Below are 22,457 nucleotides of genomic sequence, written 5' to 3' on the forward strand. Positions count from 1 at the left end.
GGAGTGGCGGGATATACGAGGAGAGATTGAGGAGACTTGGCCTGTTTCCTCTAGAGTTTAGAAGAATGGGAGGCAATCTTATTGAAACATACAAAAGTGTTCAAGGACTCGACAGGGTAGATGAAGGAACCAGCAGAGGGTGATGTATGCCTAGAACCAGGTGTCGCAGTCTCAGAATAAGAGGCAGACCATTTAGAACTGAGGTGAGAAGAAATTACTCCATTCGGTGGTAATCTTTGGAATTCTCCACCCCATGGTGCTTTAGGAGGCTCAGACATTGAGTATGTTCAAGTCAGAGAATGATAGATTTCTAGATAATAAATACATCAAAGGGATAAGGGTATAATATGGGAAAATGATATGAGCTAGAAGATCAGCCTTGATCTAATTGACTGGCGGAACAGGCTCAACCTGCTGAATAGCCTAACTCTGCCCTTGCGTTCCTCCACAGATAGACTTTGATGTAGCAGACGGAAGTTGTATTCCAGTCAAAGGAGTTAATCAATATGCTCCCCATATCCCTCTTGTGGGGGAGTCCAGAATAAGGAGGCATAACCTTAAAATTAGAGTTAGACCATTCAGGGGAATTATCAGGAAGCACTTTTCGCACATGGGGTAGAGAAATCTGTAATTCTGTTCCAGAAAAAGAATTGTTGAGGCAAGGCCAATGGGAAATGCCAAAACAGATTATTGTGTTCTTTTAGGCAAGGGCATTGAGAATTATGTAACAAAGGTCGGTAGATGGAATTAAATCAACTATGATTAAAGAAGGTTGTGTATGCTCCATTGTTGAGTATGTTTATGGTTGAGATAGACAGATCTTTGGCCTTTCAGGGAATAAATGGATATGGGAAGCAGGTGAGAAAGTGAACTTAAGGCAGTAGATCGGCCATGATCGTTTTGAATAGGAGCAGTCTTTACTTCAATACTTTCATGTCCTGATGTAATTAAAGTGAATGGACTTAAGGGGCTGAATGACTCTACTATATTCCACCCAACAGACTAAAACACTGCTTGTAAAAGGTTTAGCTTCATGGATGTACGGAAAACATTGCATCAAAGCAATTTTGGTAAAACATCTTTTATAATTGCGAGGCCTTGATGAAAAGATTAACTTCTTACCAATGTATAGTAAAAATGTTTGAAAGCAACTGTACAGAATGTGATCTCGAGAAGTAACAGCAAGTTTGAGATTCAGAAACGTGTCATTTTCTTTTTATATTCATTCATGGGATGTAGGTGACACAGGCCAGGCCAGTATTTATTGCCCATCATTAATTTCCCTTGAGAAGATGGCCTTCTTGACTGGTGGAGTACACGTGGTGTAGGTACACCCACAGTGCTGTTAGGAAGGGAGTTCCAGAATTTTGTAACAGCGACAGTGAAGGAACTGTGATATATTTCCAAGCCAGAACGGTGTGCAGCTTGAAGGGGAACTTGCAGGTGGCGGTGTTCCCATGTATCTGCTGCCCTTGTCCTTCTAGATGGTCACAGTGGTGTGTTTGGAAAATGCTGTATGAGGAGTGTTGGTGAGTTTCCGCAGTGCATTTTGTAGATGGTGCACACTGCTGCTACTGTGTGATGGTGATGGAGGGAATGAATGTTTCTGGGTGGCGTGCCAATCAAGCGGGCTGCTTTGTTCTTGATGGTGTCGAGCCTCTTGAGTGTTGTTGGAGCTACACTCCATTCAGGCAAGTGGAGAGTATTCCATCACACTCCTGACTTGTGCCTTGTAGATAGTAGACAAGCTTTGGGAAGTCAGCAGGCGAGTTACTCACCACAGGATTCCTAGCCTCTGACCTACTCTTGTAGTCGCAGTATTTATATGGCTAGTCCAGTTCAGTTTATGGTCAATGATAATCTCCAGGCTGTTCATAATGGAGGCTTCAGATGGTAATGTCATAGATTGTCAAGAGGCGATGGTTATGTTGTCTCTTGTTGGAGATGTTCATTGCCTGGGATTTATGTGGCATGAATGTTATTTGCCACAGCCCATACTTGGGCTGCACTTGGACATGGACTGCTTCAGTATCCGTCGAGTCATGAATGGTGCTGAACATTGTGTTATCATCCGTGAATATCCACACTTCTGACTTTTTGATGGAAGGAAGGTCATTGATAAGTAAGATAGTTGGATCGAGGACACTACCCTGAGGAAATCCTGCAGTGATGTCTTGGAACTGAGATGATAGACAAGCTTTGGGAAGTCAGCAGGCGAGTTACTCACCACAGGATTCCTAGCCTCTGACCTACTCTTGTAGTCGCAGTATTTATATGGCTAGTCCAGTTCAGTTTATGGTCAATGATAATCTCCAGGCTGTTCATAATGGAGGCTTCAGATGGTAATGTCATAGATTGTCAAGAGGCGATGGTTATGTTGTCTCTTGTTGGAGATGTTCATTGCCTGGGATTTATGTGGCATGAATGTTATTTGCCACAGCCCATACTTGGGCTGCACTTGGACATGGACTGCTTCAGTATCCGTCGAGTCATGAATGGTGCTGAACATTGTGTTATCATCCGTGAATATCCACACTTCTGACTTTTTGATGGAAGGAAGGTCATTGATAAGTAAGATAGTTGGATCGAGGACACTACCCTGAGGAAATCCTGCAGTGATGTCTTGGAACTGAGATGATGACCTCCAAGAACCACAACCATCATACTTTGTGCTAGGTATGACTCCAACCAGCAGAGAGGTTGTTCCCTGATTTCCACTGACTCCAGTTTTGGTAGGGCTGCTTGATGCTACACTTTACAAAATGTTGCCTTGATGTCAGAGGAGTCACCTTTGAAATTTAGCTCTTTTGTACAAGGGTGTAATGAGGTCAGGTGCTGAGTTACCCAGGCAGAATCCAAACAGAGTAGCAATGAGTAGGCTATTGCGATGCAATTAACGCTTTATAGCACTGTTGGTGAACCCTTGAATTTAATGATGATCGAGAATAGACTGATGGAGTGGGAATTGGCTGGGTTGGATTTTTAAAAATAAATTTAGAGTAACCAATTCATTTTTTCCAATTAAGGGGCAATTTTAATGTGGCCAATCCACCTACCCTGCACATCTTTGGGTTGTGGGGGTGAAATCCATGCAAACGGGGAAAATGTGCAAACTCCACACGGATAGTGACCCAGAGCTGGGATCGAACCTGGGATCTCGGAGCCGTGAGGCAGCGGTACTCACCACTGCTCCACCGTGCTGCCCTTGGCTGGGTTGGATTTGTCCTGCTTTTTCTGTACAGGTCATACTTGGCCAATTTTCCACATTGCTAGGTAGCGTTCTGGCTGTATTGGAACAGCTTGTCTGGGGGGTGGGGGGCATGTTCTGAAGCACAAGCCTTCCATACTATTGCCGGAAAACAAAGGAAAGATTGAGAAGTGTGAGGTTCCAGAGTCTTCTTTTATAAAAGACCAAGTAGGAGATGTGTGAGGAATCCTGATGTGATACTTTCTGCTCCGAGCATCCTTATTGAATGTATGTGTGGCGAGCTTAACCTCATTTTGTAGGAACTCGCATGAGGCATACACACCTGCCAGTTCAGCTGAGTTAGTGACTGGTCGAAGGGAGGTAGGATCATGCCAATCAGCATATTGAATTCGGAAAGGATCTGACCAGGAATCAAACAATGCTGAAGAATCGCAGAAACTGAGACTTCCGGTGGAGTTCGAGAGCGGAGAGGCCGCACGAAAGAGGCTCCAGCCGGTCCACAAAATCGTGGTCTTTTTCAGGGGGTTCCCTGTGTTTTAAAAAAAAAAATTAACCATCCCCAAAGTTGGCCCTGCCTCCCTCGCCCTGCCCAAGCGTCAAAACTCCATTCCATGGAGCCGGAGAGGTAAAAAGGCGAGAGAGGAGAGTCTGATCCCAGTGAGTACAGTGGAGCAGCTGCACGTGGAAGAGGAGTGGGGATCGCGACTTTGTTCCCCAAGAAACAGCCGGAACGTCGGAGGACTCCAAGACCATGGAGAGGATAAAACTTTCTATTTTCTCCTTTCCTGAAAATTTGAGTTTAAAAAAAAATCTTTAGGTCTTTTTAAAAAAAATCTTTAAAAAAAATATGCCAGAAGGGAACCAAAGTAGAGGCAGAATGGACACCAGGAGCAGAAGGGGCCAGGGGCTAACCCACGCAGACGAGCCGACCGGCGCATGAGGCTGTGGAGCGGATGTTTTGCCGCAACAAAAAGAACAGGACAAACAGGAGCAAATTCCCCCTGTGCCAGGGGAGAGCTAGAACTGGAAGACGTCCTTCGCCGAGGCGCTGATGGGAACACCAGCAGGAAATCAAGGCAGAGGTCAGAGCAGACATGGAGGCCACGGTGAAGGCAGCAATGGCCAAGGCCCTGACGGAGATGCAGCTCGCCCTGGGCAGAGCAGAGAAGAAACTGGAAGTAGCCCAAGCGGCGACCATTAAGGAGCTGGAAAAAGCCATGACCGACAAGAGCGAGCGGATCACGGCATTGGAGAAGGAGGTGGCGAAGCTCGTCACAACGCAGGGGAGCTTGAAGGGCAGAGTGTACGATAAGGAGAACCGCTCGAGAAGGCAAAATGTAAGGATTGTGAGCCTACCGGAGGAGGTCGGGGGCAGAGACCCCTTGGCATTGTTGCTAACTTTTGGTTGGCTCTTGAATCGTAATTGGCTCTATTTGTTTAACCTTTGCTCTAGAGTCGCCAGGTATCTTTATGATACCATCGAGGTTCAAGTTCAAGTAATGAGCAATAACTCAACACACCAATTAGTAAGATTCAAATCAAAGCACATTTATTAGACACTGTAAATCACTACTCATGCATAAATCCTACTTTCTAGACTATTCCTATCACTAAAAGGCCTTTACTTAGCTTCGGATTGGCCCACCAGGTCAGGGGAACAAATGGACTTTCGTTCAGGTCCTGAGTGTGCAGGATTGAAAAGCTGGTATGGACTGGTAGCTAGGAGCACCTATCTCGTAGCGAGCATTGACTTGATACTTACTTGGTTGGCGGTAGCGAGGCAGGTCACTGTCAAGGGTTCGTTCGAGCTGCTGAGTGACCCTGCCAAAGAAGGACGATTTGAACTTGGGGGCTTTACTTTATAGTCCCCAGGGGCTTCCCGCCCTTCGGGGCGGACCCAGTACCTGGTTCCAAGTGATTGGACTGCGTTCCAATCACTTGGATCGATTTCTCCAATACTGGAGTTGTTCCCTAATCGTTGGGCGGTCCCTAAATGTCCATTGGCCTTCCTTTGTCTTGGCTCCTGCTGGCGCCGAGGAGTCTGGCTTGGCTTTATTCACCTTAACTGTTGCCATTGTGCCTTGGAATCGCTCATTACTAGCCAGATGGCTGCTGCATTACTGTGCAGATGGCTGCTGGTTTCAGTGCTCCCTGGTTGTTTTGCAGGTTTCAATATACATGATTTCTGCACTTGCTAGCCTTTGCCTGTGTTGGCTGAATTTCCCTTCAGCCTTTGCGGTTCTCCATTTTAAGTCGGGAAGTGGCCAACCCAGGTGGCTACAGCATACGTGGCCGAGATGCTGTGGGATCTTAGTGGGAAGTAAAACCTTCCCCAGCCCACCAGAAATGGACAGAGCACACCGGTTGCTGCGGCCAAAACTCAAGGCTGGGGATCAGCCGAGGGCAGTTATAGCTAAACTGCACCGGTACCAAGACAGGGAAGCAATCCTGCGCTGGACCAGACAAAACAGAAGGACAATGGGAAGGTCACAACATTCGAGTTTACCAAGACATTGCGGCAAACCGAGCCTGGAAACGGGCAGAATTTAATAGAGCGAAAACAGCCCTTTACAAGAACGGCGTAGGTTCTGATATGCTGTATCCAGCGAAACTCTGGGTCACATACCAGAACAAAGAGTACTTCTTCACAGCCCCCGCCGAACCAAATACGTTTGTCGAGGAACGCGGGCTGGAAAACCGAAAGCAAGGGTAGAAATAAGGGCCCCCATCGGCAAGGAGCAATAGCATGCTGATGGGGGAGGGGTGAGGCAACACCTAGCCTCTCCCCCCCCCCCCCCCCCCCAACCCTCCACCCCCACCCCCCACATCGGAGAGCACACCCTGAACAAAAAGCAAACCACTACCCGAGGGACTACTTCAGGTGGGAGACCATGGCCCAGCCCGAGCGAACGAGAGTAGCGGAGAAGGGAGAGCAAGCGAGAGGAGTACAGGGTAGGATGGGGGAAGAACGGGCAGAAAACCATAGAGATCGGGCGAGAAAGAAGCGAGACAGTAACTCCAGGAGGGGGGTCACCGCACTTGCAGGAAAGCTGGTGCCGGAGGCATGCAACAAAGCAAGGCCGCAGCGCGCCCTCAACAGGGGGGATGGCGCCAGGCGGGGTGGGGGGGACCACTCAACAGAGACTGGAGGCAAACAGGGATAGGAATGGGGGAAAGAGGGACAAAAGAGGGATAAACAGGAGAGGAGGCAAGGGGGGGATAAGGGGGAGAAAGGGAGGGATCGGTGGGGCGGGACAGGGAAGGAGAGACAAACATGGCTAGAAAGAGAACCAGCAATAAGGCTACAAAGTGCCACAACCAAGGGCTCGGAACAAGGAATCACTGCAAGCAACCACCTAGTACAATCTCTGGGCGAAGGGAGGCCCCGGAGTGCAGGGGACTACCCACATGGCGGACGCACAGTGGGCGGCCATGTTGGGTGCCCCCTGGACGAAGAGAAACCCCGGAGCGCAGGAACTCGACCGCATGGAGAGATCAGTGACAGTGGCCATCTTGGATGGCCCCCTAATGAAGGGAAACCCCAGAGTGTAGGGGCGTGTACAAAAAGTAAGTATGGTTAATCCCACAGGAACGGGGGGATAGAAGACCCCACCAGGATAGTCACCTGGAATGTAAGGGCACTCAACGGCCGAGTGAAAAGATCCAGAGTCTTCACCCACCTAAGAAACATGGAAGCCGACATAGTCTTCCTCCAAGAGACACACCTAAGAGAACAGGACCGACCGCGGGTAAGAAAGAGCTGGGTGGGACAGGCCTACCATTCCTGTTACGGGACGAGAGCCAGGGGGGGTGGCAATACTGATCAGCAAGAGGACGATGTTTCGGGCGACAAAGACGGTTATGGACACAGGGGGATGGTACGTCATGGTCAGCGGGGTCCTGGACGGGGCACCGGTAGTACTAGTTAATGTGTACGCGCCCAACTGGGATGACATGAACTTCATCAAAAAGACCATGGCAGAAATCCCTGACATAGCGACGCACCGACTAATCATAGGGGGGTCTGCAACTGTGTACAGGACCCAATGACTGACAGATCAAACCCCAAAACAGGGAAAACTTCAAACATGGCAAAGGAACTCGGTTGTTTTATGGAACAGATGGTGGACCCTTGGAGGTTCGCCCGCCCGGGGAGAAGGAATTCTTCTTCTTCTCCCCAGTACACAACGTACACACCAGAATTGACTTCTTTGTGGTGGGGAAAACGGTGCTTCCGGGGCTGGTCAAAGCAGAATACTCCGCAGTTGTGATATCCGACCACGCTCCACATTACATGGACGTGAGGTTGGAGACGGGCAGGGCCTAACGCCCCACATAGAGGTTGGACATTGCCCTACTAGCAGACAAGGCCTTCAATAAAAAGATATCGCAGGCCATAGCAGAGTACATGGAGAATAACCAAAACGAGGAGGTCTCACCCTCCATGAACAGCCAGTGGTCATGGTACACATCGGTACAAACGACATAGGTTAAAAAAAGGGATGAGGTCCTAAAGGCAGAATACAGGGAGCTAGGAAGGAAGTTAAGAAATCGGACCTCGAAGGTAGTGACCTCAGGATTACTACCGGTGCCACGTGCTAGTCAGAGTAGAAATGACAGGATATATTGGATGAATACGTGGCTGAAGGGATGGTGTCAGGGGGGAGGGTTTCAGATTCCTGGGGCATTGGCACCGTTTCTGGGGGAGGTGGGACCTGTACAAACTGGACAGGTTACACCTGGGCAGGACTGGAACTGATGTCCTAGGGGGGGCTATTTGCTAGGGCGGTTGGGGAGTGTTTAAATTAATGTGGCAGGGGGCTGGGAACCGATGGGTAGAAATCAGGAATAATAAGGCGAAAAAGTCACTGATAAGAGTAGTCTGTCGGCCACCAAATACTAACATTATGGTGGGGCAGGCAACAAACAAAGAAATCACTGATGCATGTAGAAACGGTACAGCAGTTATCATGGGGGATTTTAATCTACATATCGATTGGTTTAACCAGGTCGGTCAAGGCAGCCTTGAGGAGGAGTTTATAGAATGTTTATAGATAGTTTCCTAGAACAGTATGTAATGGAACCTACGAGTGAACAAGCGGTCATAGATCTGGTCCTGTGTAATGAGACAAGATTGATGAATGATCTCACAGTTAGGGATCCTCTCGGAAGGAGCGATCATAATATGGTGCAATTTAAAATACAGATGGAGGGTGAGAAGGTAAAATCAAACACTAGTGTTTTGTGCTTAAACAAAGGAGATTACAATGGGATGAGAGAAGAGCTAGCTAAGGTAGACTGGGAGCAAAGACTTTATGGTGGAACAGTGGAGAACCTTCCTATCGATTTTTCACAGTGTTCAGCAAAGGTTTATACCAACAAAAAGGAAGGACAGTAGAAAGAGGGAAAATCGACTGTGGATATCTAAGGAAATAAGGGAGAGTATCAAATTGAAAGAAAAAGCATACAAAGTGGCAAAGATTAGTGGGAGACTAGAGGACTGGGAAATCTTTAGGGGGCAACAGAAAGCTACTAAAAAAGCTATAAAGAAGAGTAAGATAGATTCCGAGAGTAAACTTGCTCAGAATATAAAAACAGACAGTAAAAGTTTCTACAAATATATAAAACAAAAAAGAGTGGCTAAGGTAAATATTGGTCCTTGAGAGGATGAAAAGGGAGATTTAATAATGGGAGATGAGGAAATGGCTGAGGAACTGAACAGGTTTTTTTGGGTTGGTCTTCACAGTGGAAGACACAAATAACATGCCAGTGACTGATGGAAATGAGGCTATGACAGGTGAGGACTTTGAGATGATTGTTATCACTGAGGATGTAGTGATGGGCAAGCTAATGGGGCTAAAGATAGACAAGTCTCCTGGCCCTGATGGAATGCATCCCAGAGTGCTAAAAGAGATGGCTAGGGAAATTGCAAATGCACTAGTGATAATTTACCAAAATTCACTAGACTCTGGGGTGGTCCCGGCGGATTGGAAATTAGCAAACGTGACACCACTGTTTAAAAAAGGAGGTAGGCAGAAAACGGATAATTATAGGCCAGTTAGCTTAACTTTGGTAGTAGGGAAGATGCTGGAATCTATCATCAAGGAAAAAAAAGCGAGGCATCTGGATGAAAATTGTCCCATTGGGCAGACGCAGCATGGGTTCATAAAGGGCAGGTAGTGCCTAACTAATTTAGTGGAATTTTTTGAGGGCATTACCAGTGCGGTAGATAACGGGGAGCCAATGGATGTGGTATATCTGGATTTCCAGAAAGCTTTTGACAAGGTGCCACACAAAAGATTGCTGCTTAAGATAAAGATGCATGGCATTAAGGGGAAAGTAGTAGAAGATAGAGCATTGGTTAATTAATAGAAAGCAAAGAGTGGGGATTAATGTGTGTGTCTCTGGTTGGCAATCAGTAGCTAGTGGTGTCCCTCAGTGTTCAGTGTTGGGCCCACAATTGTTCACAATTTGCATAGATGCTTTGGAGTTGGAGACCAAGTGCAATGTGTTCAAGTTTGCAGACGACACTAAGATGAGTGGTAAAGCAAAAAGTGCAGAGGATACCGGAGGTCTGCAGAGGGATTTGGATAGGTCTGGCAGATGGAATACAATGTTGAAAAATGTGAGGTTATCCATTTTGGTAGGAATAATAGCAAAAGGGATTATTATTTATATATAAAATATTAAAACATGCCGCTGTGCAGCGAGACCTGGGTGTGCTAGTGCATGAATCGCAAAAAGTTGGTTTACAGGTGCAATAGCTGATTAAGAAGGGAAATGGAATTTTGTCCTTCATTGCTAGAGGGATGGAGTTTAAGACTAGGGAGGTTATGCTGCAATTGTATAAGGTGTTAGTGAGGCCACACCTGGAGTATTGTGTTCAGTTTTGGTCTCCTTACCTGAGAAAGGATGTACTGGCGCTGGAGGGTGTGCAGAGGAGATTCACTAGGTTAATCAAAGCGCAAAGAGATAGGGAGGAAAGGGCGGCTAGGCAGCAGCTGGTCGACTCCATACTGGAGGTAGACCGTAAATACTCCGAGGCCCCGACTAGAGATCCTGGCAGAGAGGAAAGAGTTACAAAGCAACTTCGATCTGCTCTCCACTAGGAAAGCAGTGCACCAACTCCGCCAGGCACGGGGGATCCTATACGAACATGGAGACAAAGTCAGCTGCCTGTTGACACACCAGCTGAGAAAGCAGGCAGCCACCAGAGAAATTGCACAAATCAGGGATACCAGAGGCACATGAGAAACAGAAACAGAAAGGATCAACAAAACCTTTGAGGCCTTCTACCAAGGGCTGTACACCTTAGAGCCCCCAACAGGGGAGTCCAGGAAACAGTTCCTTGATGGACTGGACATGCCAGTGTGGGGGAGGGCAGAAAATGGGGCCTGGAAGCACCACTAGAACTGGGAGAGATCATGGATAGCATTAGCTCCATGCAGGCGGGGAAGGCGCCGGGACCAGACAGATTCCCAGCGGACTTCTACAAAACATTTGCGACAGCACTGGCCCTGCACCTGCGGGAGATGTTCACAGACTCGCTGGCCAAGGGCACACTGCCACCTGCACTCGCACAGGCCTCAATCTCGCTGATACCTAAGAAAGATAAAGACCCAACGGAATGTGGGTCATTCAGACCCAGCTCACTGCTAAATGCAGATGCCAAAATACTGGCCAAAATCCTCGCCAAAAGGGTAGAAGACTGCTTACCAGAGGAGGTCGCAGAGGACCAGACGGGCTTTGTCAAAGGTAGACAGCTAACCTCGAACATCAGGTGCCTGCTGAACGTGATAATGACCCCATCCGGGGAGAGAACACCAGAGGTGATTGTGTTCCTGGACGCAGAAAAGGCCTTTGACAGGGTCGAATGGAAGTACCTCATAGAGGTACTGGAGCGGTTCGGGCTTGGAACAGGGTTCACCTCCTGGGTAAAGCTCCCATACAACACTCCCATGGCAAGCATATGGACAAACACCACCAACTCCCGATACTTCCAGCTGCACAGGGGCACCAGACAAGGATGCCCACTGTCCCCGCTGCTGTTTGCTCTAGCGATTGAACCATTAGCAATCGCTCTCAGAGCAGCAAAAAGCTGGACTGGGATCCGAAGGGGTGGCAGAAAGCACAGAGTCTCACTCTATGCAGATGACCTCCTCCTCTACATTTCAGACCAACAAAGCAGCATGGACGGAATCATCGCGCTCCTGAAAGAGAATGGTGCCTTCTCGGGCTACAACTCAACATGAGCAAAAGCGAGATCTTCCCGGTTCACCCACAATCAGCACTAATGGCACTGCCGTTAAAACAAGCCCGACACAAATTCCTCTACCTGGGGATCCAAATAGCCCATGACTGGAAAGGGATCCACAAATGTAACTTCACTAGTCTGACAGAGGAAGTCAAAAAGGACCTGCAAAGATGGAACACACTCCCACTCTCCCTCGCGGGGAGAGTCCAGATGATCAAAATGAACATACTGCACAGGTACCTCTTCCTGCTTCGATCTATCCCGATCTACAGCCCCAAGGCCTTTTTCAAAGCACTAGACAAACTAATCATGGCGTTCGTAAGGGGAGGGGGGGGGGGGGGGGGGAGAAGAATGCTGGGATCCCAAAGAAGGTCCTGCAAAAAACAAAATCCAGGCGGGTCTAGCCTCCCCAAACCTAAAAGTCTACCACCGGGCGGCGACAGCCGAGCAAATAAGGGAATGTCTCAAGGAGCCAGAAGCCGTGTGGGTGCACACGGAGGAGGCAAGGGGACCTCCGTCCGGGCCGCGGCACTCCCATCCCCACACAAAAAATAGGGGCTGATTTAGCACAGGGCTAAATCGCTGGCTTTGAAAGCAGACCAAGGCAGGCCAGCAGCAAGGTTCAATTCACGTACCAGCCTCCCCAAACAGGCGCCAGAATGTGGCGACTAGCGGCTTTTCACAGTAACTTCATTTGAAGCCTACTTGTGACAATAAGGGATTTTCATTTCATTCATTTCATTTCAAAACACTCCAGTAGCCCAGTGGTGATAGCCACCCTCCAGTACTGGAACCAACTACGGCAGCAATTTGGCCTGACCAAAATGTTGGACAAAGCCCCCATCTGCAACAACCATATGTTCACACCAGCGCTGACCGACGCCACCATTAAGAAGTGGGGACAGGATGGAGGGACACTGACAGTCAGGGATCTATACATGGACGGCAGGATCGCAACACTGGACAAACTGACGGAGAAATTCCAGCTAGCCAGAGGGAACGAGCTAAGGTACCCGCAACTCAAAAACTTTCTGAGAAAGGAGACAAGGACGTACCCACAACCGTCACGACAGACATTACTGGAAGAGTTACTGGACGCAAACATCCTAGATTAAGGAAACTGTAGCGACATGTATGAACGACTGGTAGAAAGGGCTGACACGATACTGGACGCATCAAGAAAGAAATGGGAGGAAGACCTGGGGATTGAAATAGGGTGGGGACTCTGGAGCGAAGCACGGCATAGGGTCAACTCCACCTCCACGTGCGCAAGGCTCAACCTGACGCAACTAAAAGTAATACATAGAGCCACTTAACAAGAACTCGAATGAATAGGTTCTTTCCAGAGCTGGAGGACAGATGTGAGCGGTGCCAAGGAGGCCCGGCCAACCATGCCCACATGTTCTGGTCTTTCCCCAGACCTGATGGGTTCTGGACAGCCTTCTTTGAGGCAATGTCCAAAGTGGTGGGGATGAGGGTGGAGCCATGCCCGAAAGTGGCGGTCTTCAGGGTATCCGAGCAGCCTGATCTATTTATGGGGAGGAGGGCCGGCGCCCTTGCCTTTGTCTCCCTGATCGCCCTCCATAGAATCCTGTTCGGCTGGCGGTCAGCAGCACCACTCAAAGCTGCAGACTGGCTGTCCGACCTCTCAGAATCTCTCCAAATGGGAAAAATCAAATTCGCCATCCGAGGGTCAGACGACGGCTTCCACAGAACGTGGGAACCATTCACCCAACTGTTCCGGGACCCGTTTGTGGCCAACGAACAAGCTGAAGAATAGCCAAGTCGCCAAGAATCAGGGGAAAGTAGCCAAGGCGTGAGATGGAGGGAAAGACCCAGGGGAGGGCAGCAGCTACACCTAAGAGAAAAGAAAGATGAACCACAGGAGGAGGGGGGAGGGGAGGGGGAAGAGGAAAGAAGTTGGAGACTGTGCAGAGTTGCTGTTTTTGAGCTGGTGTACAATATCCTACCAGTTTTTTAAATATATTTCATTCTGTGTACATAACTGTAAATATACTATGTTCAAAAACCCAATAAAAACATTAAAAAAAAAATAAAAGAATCACACAAACTACTACAGGTAAAGGGACATATCTTTGCTTATCTGGGCTAATTTAGGTGGCGTATGCCATCTGAATCTTGCAGCTCTTCTATCAATACACCTATGTTTAAACCACTCCAGTTGACAGTGGAATTGGGCGTCATGTGTATAGCCTTGGGAGGAAAGAACTTGGATAGAATGGGCATCAACGACTCCCTTCAATATCAGCTGCCAATTTTTTCCTTTCCTTACCTGGAAACTTGATTCTTTATTATGGCTGGGTAGATTTCCCAGTAGCTAGTCTCTTGTGTTTTAGCAGTCAGTGGTTGTCGAGCTGTTTTGTAACGAGGGTTTGTATCGTATTTGATTCCAACCATACAAACATACAAAAGGATACATCCAGCTTGCCCTTCAAGCCTCACTAACGCCATGATGGCTGGAGCATCATGACTAAACACCTCTTCTCCATTTCCACCCTACACCCACTGCACAACCATGCAATATCCAGGGAGATGCTAAAAACCCAGAGGAAAGAATTCGCCAGAAAACTCCTTTCTGCTCCTTTCAAATGATGCAAGCTTGATTTTTGTCCCGCCTGACAGCCATATGTGAGCTTTCAGGAAAAGAATTAGCTGGAAGAAATCAGGAGCAGGAATGCTGGTAGATTCTCCCCTCACTAAAGCAGGGGCAAGGAGGCCAGTTGTAGGCTCTTGTCCACATTCTAATATCAGATAACTCAGCCTGGAGCAAGGATTGAAGCTGTGAACGGCCAGCTCTGTATGCCTGAGCTCATTGAGCCATCAGAGAGTTCTGCAGATGAGATTGGGGTGACGTTGTTGTATTTTTAAAGTGTTTTTTATGTAATGTTTCTTCAATTTTATAGGACCCTCATGGAGAGTTAGAAAACAAGAATGTCCTCATTGTCCGTTACTCACTGGAGTTCACAGCTACCAAGTTTGGCTTAGACGTGAAAAAGGTGAAAGACATTCTGAGCACGTGTAGAAAAAGGCTGTATGAAGTCAGAAAACAGAGGCCCCGTCCCCACTTGGACAGCAAGATGTTAGCATCGTGGAATGGTGAGTGAGGGAGCTCCTATATGGTCTAATGCTGGATAGAGTACATGCAACATGTAACTGAAATTTGAGTGCTTAAGCTTTGATGCACGATCAATTATGCAAAGATGAGAGTAGGATGTAATCGAGGCTTTATTACACTGAGATGTGTGGCCTCTTACAGCAGCTGGCAAAATGGCTGCTGTACTGGGAGCACACATATTTATACTCCGCCTACTGGGCGGAGCCAGCAGGCAGGGATCTACCCCCGTACCTGTAGTACAGGGGCCTTACCGTAAAGCACCTATAACAACATCCTATACAATATATACACCAGTGATGACTACCACATTCCTCCCCTGTTAAAAAAAATGAGTCCAGCGGGGATGGTGGAGAACTATATACAGAAAATTGTGTTTTAAAAGTACAGATAATATCACAAATTCAGGCGGTCCGTTGCCTTGATCTGTCGTTGAGAGAGCCGCAGTGCTGGTGGCGACTCCGGCGGCGGCTTGGTCTTCGGTGACTACGGGAGCGTGTCGAAATCCTCTTCATCCCTGGATGTGAGCAAGGGGAGGACTGATTGTCCCGGAGCGGGGGCTGCGGTGGGGTGCGCCGGGGTGGGGGGAGGGTGGCGCCGGTCGGAGGGGGTGTGTGTGTGTGTGGAACCAGCTGGTGCCAGGTCCCTGAGGGAGACAGTAACTGCGGGTTAGCGTGAGGTAGCTGTACCAACGGGTCCGCCTTGTGGAGTCGAATGTGTCTACGGAGGAGAACGGGTCCTGGAGCTGCCAGCCATGTCGGGAGTGAAACCCTGGAGGTGGACCTCCTAGGGAAGGCAACGAGACGTTAATGGGGGGTTTCATTAGTCGCGGTGCACAGGAGCGACCGAATGGAGTGAAGTGCGTCGGGGAGGACCTCCTGCCAGCGGGAGGTCGGGAGATTTCTGGACCATAGGGCCAGCTGGACGGCCCTCCAGACCGTCCCATTCTCCCTCTCCACCTGCCCGTTTCCCCTGGGGTTGTAGCTGGTCGTCCTGCTCGAGGCAATGCCCCTGTTGAGCAGGTACTGGCGCAGCTCATCGCTCATAAATGAGGATCCCCGGTCGCTGTGGACGTAGGCGGGGAAGCCGAACAGAGCGAAGATGGTGTTGAAGGCTTTGATGACGGTGGCAGACGTCATGTCGGGGCATGGGACGGCAAAGGGGAATCGGGAATATTCATTGACCACACTGAGAAAGTACGTGTTGCGGTCGGTGGAGGGGAGGGGCCCTTTGAAGTCCACGCTGAGGCGTTCAAAGGGGCGGGAGGCCTTCATCAGGCGCGCATGGTCTGGCCGGCAGAAGTGCGGTTTACACTCCGCGCAGACCTGGCAGTCTCTGGTGATAGCCCTGACTTCATCGATGGCGTAGGGCAGGTTGCGGGCCTTGATGAAATGGTAAAAACGTGTGACCCCTGGGTGACAGAGGTTGTCGTGCAGGGTCCTGAGTCGGTCCACTTGTGCGCTGGCATATGTACCTCGGGATAGGGCATCGGGGGGCTCGTTGAGCTGACCGGGGCAATACAAAATCTCGTAATTGTACGTGGAGAGCGTGATCCTCCACCTCAAAAATTTATCGTTTTTGATCTTGCCCCGCTGTGTGTTATTAAACATGAGTACGACTTCCGGGTGCGGCGATGACCAGCTAGGTCGCACGTTTCGGCACCTCCCGTTGGAACGGACTTTTGGGCTCTTAATAGGAGCCACAACGGCAATTTAAACGGCCAAAAACACTGTGCGGTAAACCAGAAGGGAATCCCCCTGGACACGCATGGAAAAAGGAGAGGCTAGCGGCCGGATTGCAGAAGATCCTCTGGAGCAGCGGCAAGGAAGGGAAGCTCGAAGCAAGATGGCGTCGGAAGGTGACCGTTTGTTATGGGGCCCGGAGCAACAAAAGTTCCTGCGGTGCTGTGTGGAAGAGCTGAAGAAGGAGTTGAAGAAGGAAATGTTGGCCCCAATATTACAGGCGATTGAAGGGCTAAAGGAGGAGCAGAGGACCCAGGAGCTGGAGCTTCGGGTCGTGAAGGCAAAGACTGCTGAAAACGAGGATGAAATACAGGGCCTGGTGGTGAAGGCAGAGATGCACGAGGCACAGCACAAAAGGTGTGTGGAGAGGTTGGAAGTACTGGAGAATAACTCGAGGAGGAAGAATTTAAGAGTCCTGTGTCTTCCCGAAGGCGCAGAGAGGGCGGACGTCGGGACATATGTGAGCACGATGCTTCACTCGCTAATGGGATCGGAGGCCCTGACGGGCCCTTTGGAGGTGGAGGGAGCCTATCGAGTTCTGGCGCGAAGACCAAAGGCTGGAGAAATACCTCGAGCTATAGTGGTGAGGTTTCTCCGCTACAATGACAGAGAGACGGTCCTCAGATGTCGAAGAAAACTCGGAGCTGTAGGTGGGAGAACGCGGTGATCCGCATATACCAGGATTGGAGTGCGGAGGTGGCGAGAAGGAGGGCAAGTTTCAATCGGGCTAAGGCGGTGCTTCACAAAAAGAAGGTCCAATTTGGAATGTTGCAACCGGCGAGACTGTGGGTCACACACCAAGGGAAGCACCACTACTTTGAGACGGCAGAAGAGGCGTGGACATTCATTGTGGACGAGAAGCTGGAATAGTCTGGCGAGAGAAAGAGCTTCTGGGACAAAGTGGTGGGGTGATAATGTGGGGCAAGGAAGGGGAAAGGGGGGGGGGGATGATTTTTCAATTTGTTAATTTTATGATCCTGTAACTTTTCTCTCTTCCCCATGTTGGGGGGTGGGGGGAGTGTATGAGGAACTGTGGGCGCCGGTGGGACGGAAAGGGGAAGGAGAGGGGAAATGCGCCATTAGGAGCAGGGCCGAGTGGGAAACGCGGGCTTTGCTCCCGCGCTATGGTAATTGTGGCGGGAACAGGGACACAGGAAGGAGGGGGCCTTGCACAGTGGGGGCCGAGGGCAAGGGGAGAAGCCGAGGTCAGCCAGAGTTCGCTGACTTCTGGGAGTAACATGGGGGGTGCAACTACGCTAGAGGGGGATCTAGCGGAGGAGGGGGAGGCGGGGGGGGGGGGGTTAACTGGGTTGCTGCTGCTAAGGAGAAGGGGGAGCTGTTATGGGATGGGGTGGTCGAGACGGGGGTGCACCGTCGGTGGGATATACAGGTACGTGGGAACCGGGTGAGGAGCTGGGTTAAAAAAGGGGATGGCTAGTCGACAAGGGGGGGGGGGGGTAAAGAGCCCTCCAACCCGGCTGATCACGTGGAACGTGAGAGGGCTGAACGGGCCGATTAAAAGGGCACGGGTACTCGCACACCTAAAGAAATTAAAGGCAGATGTGGTTATGTTGCAGGAGACGCACTTGAAACTGACAGACCAGGTCAGACTACGTAAAGGATGGGTGGGACAGGTGTTTCATTCGGGTTTAGATGCGAAGAATAGAGGGGTGGCTATCTTAGTGGGGAAACGGGTACTGTTTGAGGCAAAGACCATAGTGGCGGATAGTGGGGGTAGATATGTGATGGTGAGTGGCAGATTGCAAGGAGAGGCGGTGGTTCAGGTGAACGTATACGCCCCGAACTGGGATGATGCAAATTTTATGAGGCGTATGTTGGGGCGTATCCCGGACCTGGAGGCGGGAAAGTTGGTAATGGGGGGAGACTTCAATATGGTGCTTGGTCCAGGGCTGGACCGGTCGAGGTCCAGGACCGGGAGGAGGCCGGCAGCGGCCATGGTGCTCAAGGACTTCATGGAGCAGATGGGAGGAGTAGACCCCTGGAGATTTATTAGGCCTAGGAGTAAGGAGTTCTCATTTTTCTCCCATGTTCACAAGGTATACTCACGGATAGACTTTTTTGTCTTGGGAAGGGCACTGATTCCTAAGGTGACAGGGACGGAGTATACGGCCATAGCCATTTCGGACCACGCTCCACATTGGGTAGACCTGGAGGTAGGAGAGGAAAAAGAACAGCACCCACTCTGGAGAATGGATATGGGCTTATTGGCGGATGAGGGGGTATGTCTAAGGGTGAGGGGGTGTATCGAAAGGTACTTATAGCTTAATGACAATGGAGAGGTTCAGGTGGGAGTGGTCTGGGAGGCGTTGAAGGCGGTGGTCAGAGGGGAACTGATATCCATAAGGGCACATAAAGGGAAGCAAGAGGGTAAAGAAAGGGAGCGATTGTTGAGAGAACTTCTGAGGGTGGACAGGCAATATGCAGAGGCACCGGAGGAGGGACTGTACAGGGAAAGACAAAGGTTACATGTGGAATTTGACCTGCTGACCACGAGTAAGGCAGAGGCACAGTGGAGGAGGGCACAGCGTGTACAGTATGAGTATGGAGAGAAGGCGAGTCGGCTACTGGCCCACCAATTGAGGAAGAGGGGAGCGGCGAGGGAGATAGGTGGGGTGAGAGATGAGGAGGGAGAGATGGAACGTGGAGCGGAGAGAGTGAACGGGGTGTTCAAGGCATTCTATGAGAGGCTATCTAAGGCTCAGCCCTCGGAAGGGAAGGAGGGAATGATGTGTTTCTGGATCAGCTGGAATTCCCCAAGGTGGAGGAGCAGGAGAGGGCGGGACTGGGAGCACAGATTGAGATGGAGGAGGTGGTAAAGGGGATTGGGAGCATGCAGGCGGGGAAGGCCCTGGGACCGGATGGATTTCCGGTGGAATTTTATAAGAAATATATGGACCTACTGGCCCTGCTTTTGACGAGAACCTTTAATGAGGCCAGGGAAAGGGGGAAGTTGCCCCCGACTATGTCGGAGGCGATGATATCGCTACTTTTGAAGAAGGAAAAAGACCCGCTGCAGTGTGGGTCCTACAGGCCCATTTCCCTTTTAAACGTAGATGCTAAGCTCCTGGCCAAGGTGATGGCGACGAGGACTGTGTCCCGGGGGTGGTCCACGAGGATCAAACTGGGTTCGTTAAGGGGAGACAGCTTAACACGAACAAACGGAGGCTGCTAGGGGTGATGATGATGCCCCCACCAGAGGGGGAGGCGGAGATAATGGTGGCGATGGACGCCGAGAAAGCATTCAACAGAGTGGAGTGGGACTATCTGTGGGAAGTGTTGAGGAGATTTGGTTTTGGAGAAGGGTTTATTGGATGGGTACAGCTGCTATATAGGGCCCAGGTGGCAAGTGTGGTCACAAACAGGCAGAGGTCTGACTACTTCCGTCTTTATAGAGGGACGAGGCAGGGGTGTCCCCTGTCTTCGTTACTGTTTGCATTGGCAATTGAGCCCCTGGCCATAGCACTGAGGGGCTCCAGGAAGTGGAGGGGAGTGCTCAGGGGAGGAGAAGAACACCGGGTATCATTGTATGCAGATGATTTATGCTGTATGTTGCGGACCCAGTGGAGGGGATGCCTGAGATAATGCAGACACTCAGGTAGTTTGGGGAATTCTCGGGGTACAAATTGAATATGGGGAAGAGTGAGTTGTTTGTGGTGCATCCGGGGGAGCAGAGCAGGGGAATAGATGATTTACCGCTGAGGAAGGTAACAAGAGATTTCCGGTACTTAGGGATTCAGATAGCCAGGAGTTGGGGAACCTTACATAGGCTTAATCTAACACGATTGGTGGAACAGATGGAGGAGGATTTTAAGAGATGGGACATGGTGCCCCTGTTACTGGTGGGTAGGGTGCAGGCGGTCAAAATGGTAGTCCTCCCGACATTCCTTTTTGTGTATCAGTGCCTCCCGGTGATGGTCACGAAGGCTTTTTTCAGGAAAATCGAGAAAAGTGTCAGGAGTTTTGTGTGGGCTGGGAAGACCCCGAGAGTGAGGAGGGGTTTTTTGCAGCGTAGCAGGGATAGGGGGGGACTGGCACTACCGAGCTTAAGCGAGTACTACTGGGCCGCCAATATCTCAATGGTGTGTAAGTGGATGGGAGAAGGGGAGGGAGCAGCGTGGAAGAGATTGGAGATGGCGTCCTGCAATGGAATGAGCCTACAAGCACTGGCGACGGCGCCATTGCCGTTCTCCCCGAAGAAATACACCACAAGTCCAGTGGTGGTGGCAACACTGAAAATTTGGGGGCAGTGGAGACGACATAGGGGAAGGACGGGAGCCTCGGTGCGGTCCCCGATAAGAAATAACCATAGGTTTGTCCCGGGGAGAATGGATGGGGGATTTGGAGCATGGCAGAGAGCGGGGGTTGTGCAACTGAGAGATCTGTTCGTAGACGGGACGTTTGCGAGTCTGGGAGCGCTGACGGAAAAATATGGGTTGTCCCAAGGGAATGCATTTCGGTACATGCAACTGAGGGCTTTTGCGAGGCAACAGGTGAAGGAATTCCCGCAGCTCCCGACGCAGGAGGTTCAGGATAGAGTGATCTCAGGGACATGGGTGGGGGATGGTAGGGTGTCGGATATATACAGGGAAATGAGGGACGAGGGGGAGATCATGGTGGATGAGCTGAAGGGAAAATGGGAAGAAGAGCTGGGGGAAGAGATTGAAGAGGGGCTGTGGGCAGATGCCCTACGTAGGCTAAACTCTTCGTCCTCGTGCGCCAGGCTAAGCCTGATACAATTCAAGGTTTTGCACAGGGCGCATATGACTGGAGCAAGGCCAGTAAATTTTTGGGGGTAGAGGATAGGTGTGGGAGATGCGCGAGAGGCCCAGCAAACCACACCCACATGTTTTGGTCATGCCCGGCACTGCAGGGGTTCTGGGTGGGGGTGGCGAATGTGCTTTCGAAGGTGGTGGGGGTCCGGGTCGAACCAAGCTGGGGGGTTGGCTATATTTGGGGTTACAGAAGAGCCGGGAGTGCAGGAGGCGAGAGAGGCTGATGGTTTGGCCTTTGCGTCCCTAGTAGCACGGCGAAGGATATTGCTTATGTGGAAGGAAGCCAAACCCCCGGGCGTGGAGACCTGGATAAACGACATGGCAGGGTTTATAAAACTAGAACGGATCAAGTTTGTATTAAGGAGTTCGGCTCAAGGGTTCACCAGGCGGTGGCAACTGTTCATTAACTACCTTGCAGAACGATAAAGGAAATGGGAAGGTAACAGCAGCAACCCAGGGGGGGGGAGGGGGGGGGGAGGGCGCGGGAGGGTCCTCAGGGGTGTTTTTGTATAGATATTTGTACTTGGCTATGTATATTGGACTGTTTGATTTTATTATCGGGGAGAGTTATTATTTTTGTTATGGCAGTTGCCATTTAGTTTATATATTATTTATTTATTTGTTAAAAACGGTCACTGTTATTTATATTATTTTATTGTTGTAAAAAGGGAAAACCTTTGTATTGTTTTGTTTGGCCGAAAAATTTGAATAAAATATATTTTTAAAAAAAAATTAAACATGAGTACAACCAACCGTTGGTCAATGAGGAGAGTGAATCTCCTGCCGGCCAGGTTGTCATGATATCCACATCAGCATATCATGGTGCAATCACACGCACACTGATGGACAGGCAGTTGGACCAACCAACACACACACACACAACATCGCAGCCAATCACCAGTGAGAGCACACACACTATAAAACAGGGAACACCACAGTTCCCGCTCATTCTACCAGGAGATAGCTCAGAGCACAGAGCTCACAGCGTGCCACTCAGTCATAGACCATGTGCTGAGTGCCTCAAGATAGTGATAGGGCTGGGTCCACAGGTTAGCTGGTGAAGTACGAACCTAAGCCGGCAGTTAGTGGTTGTCATTGTTTCAGACAATAAAACAGAGTTGTACCATCTACAGCCGTGTTGCATCATTTGTGCATCAGAACACCCAACACGACATGATACCAGTAGTGGAAGCTAACCAGCGACTGTGAGACCTACCTGCACCCTTTCAGAAATCCGCCATCCTGCTCCATGGAAAACATCAGCCCGCTACAGCCACTCCAGATCGCTGGAAATCTTGGCGTCAACTGGAAGCTGTTTAAACAGTGC

At 50.0% G+C, this 22,457-nt stretch overlaps 1 protein-coding gene across 3 annotated transcripts in view; it reads left to right on the plus strand.

Annotated features, from left to right (window-relative positions):
• spata20 (spermatogenesis associated 20) overlaps positions 1 to 22,457 on the plus strand; it is a 763,436-nt gene that overhangs the window by 174,004 nt on the left and 566,975 nt on the right. For all 3 annotated transcript variants that reach the window (XM_072483047.1, XM_072483048.1, XM_072483049.1), the window contains exon 11: positions 14,387 to 14,579. In XM_072483047.1, coding sequence (XP_072339148.1) covers positions 14,387 to 14,579 — 193 coding nt within the window. The remainder of the gene's footprint in view (positions 1 to 14,386; positions 14,580 to 22,457) is intronic.

This window comes from Scyliorhinus torazame, chromosome 18 (genome assembly GCF_047496885.1).
Source record: "Scyliorhinus torazame isolate Kashiwa2021f chromosome 18, sScyTor2.1, whole genome shotgun sequence".
In the NCBI taxonomy this organism is placed as follows: domain Eukaryota; kingdom Metazoa; phylum Chordata; class Chondrichthyes; order Carcharhiniformes; family Scyliorhinidae; genus Scyliorhinus; species Scyliorhinus torazame.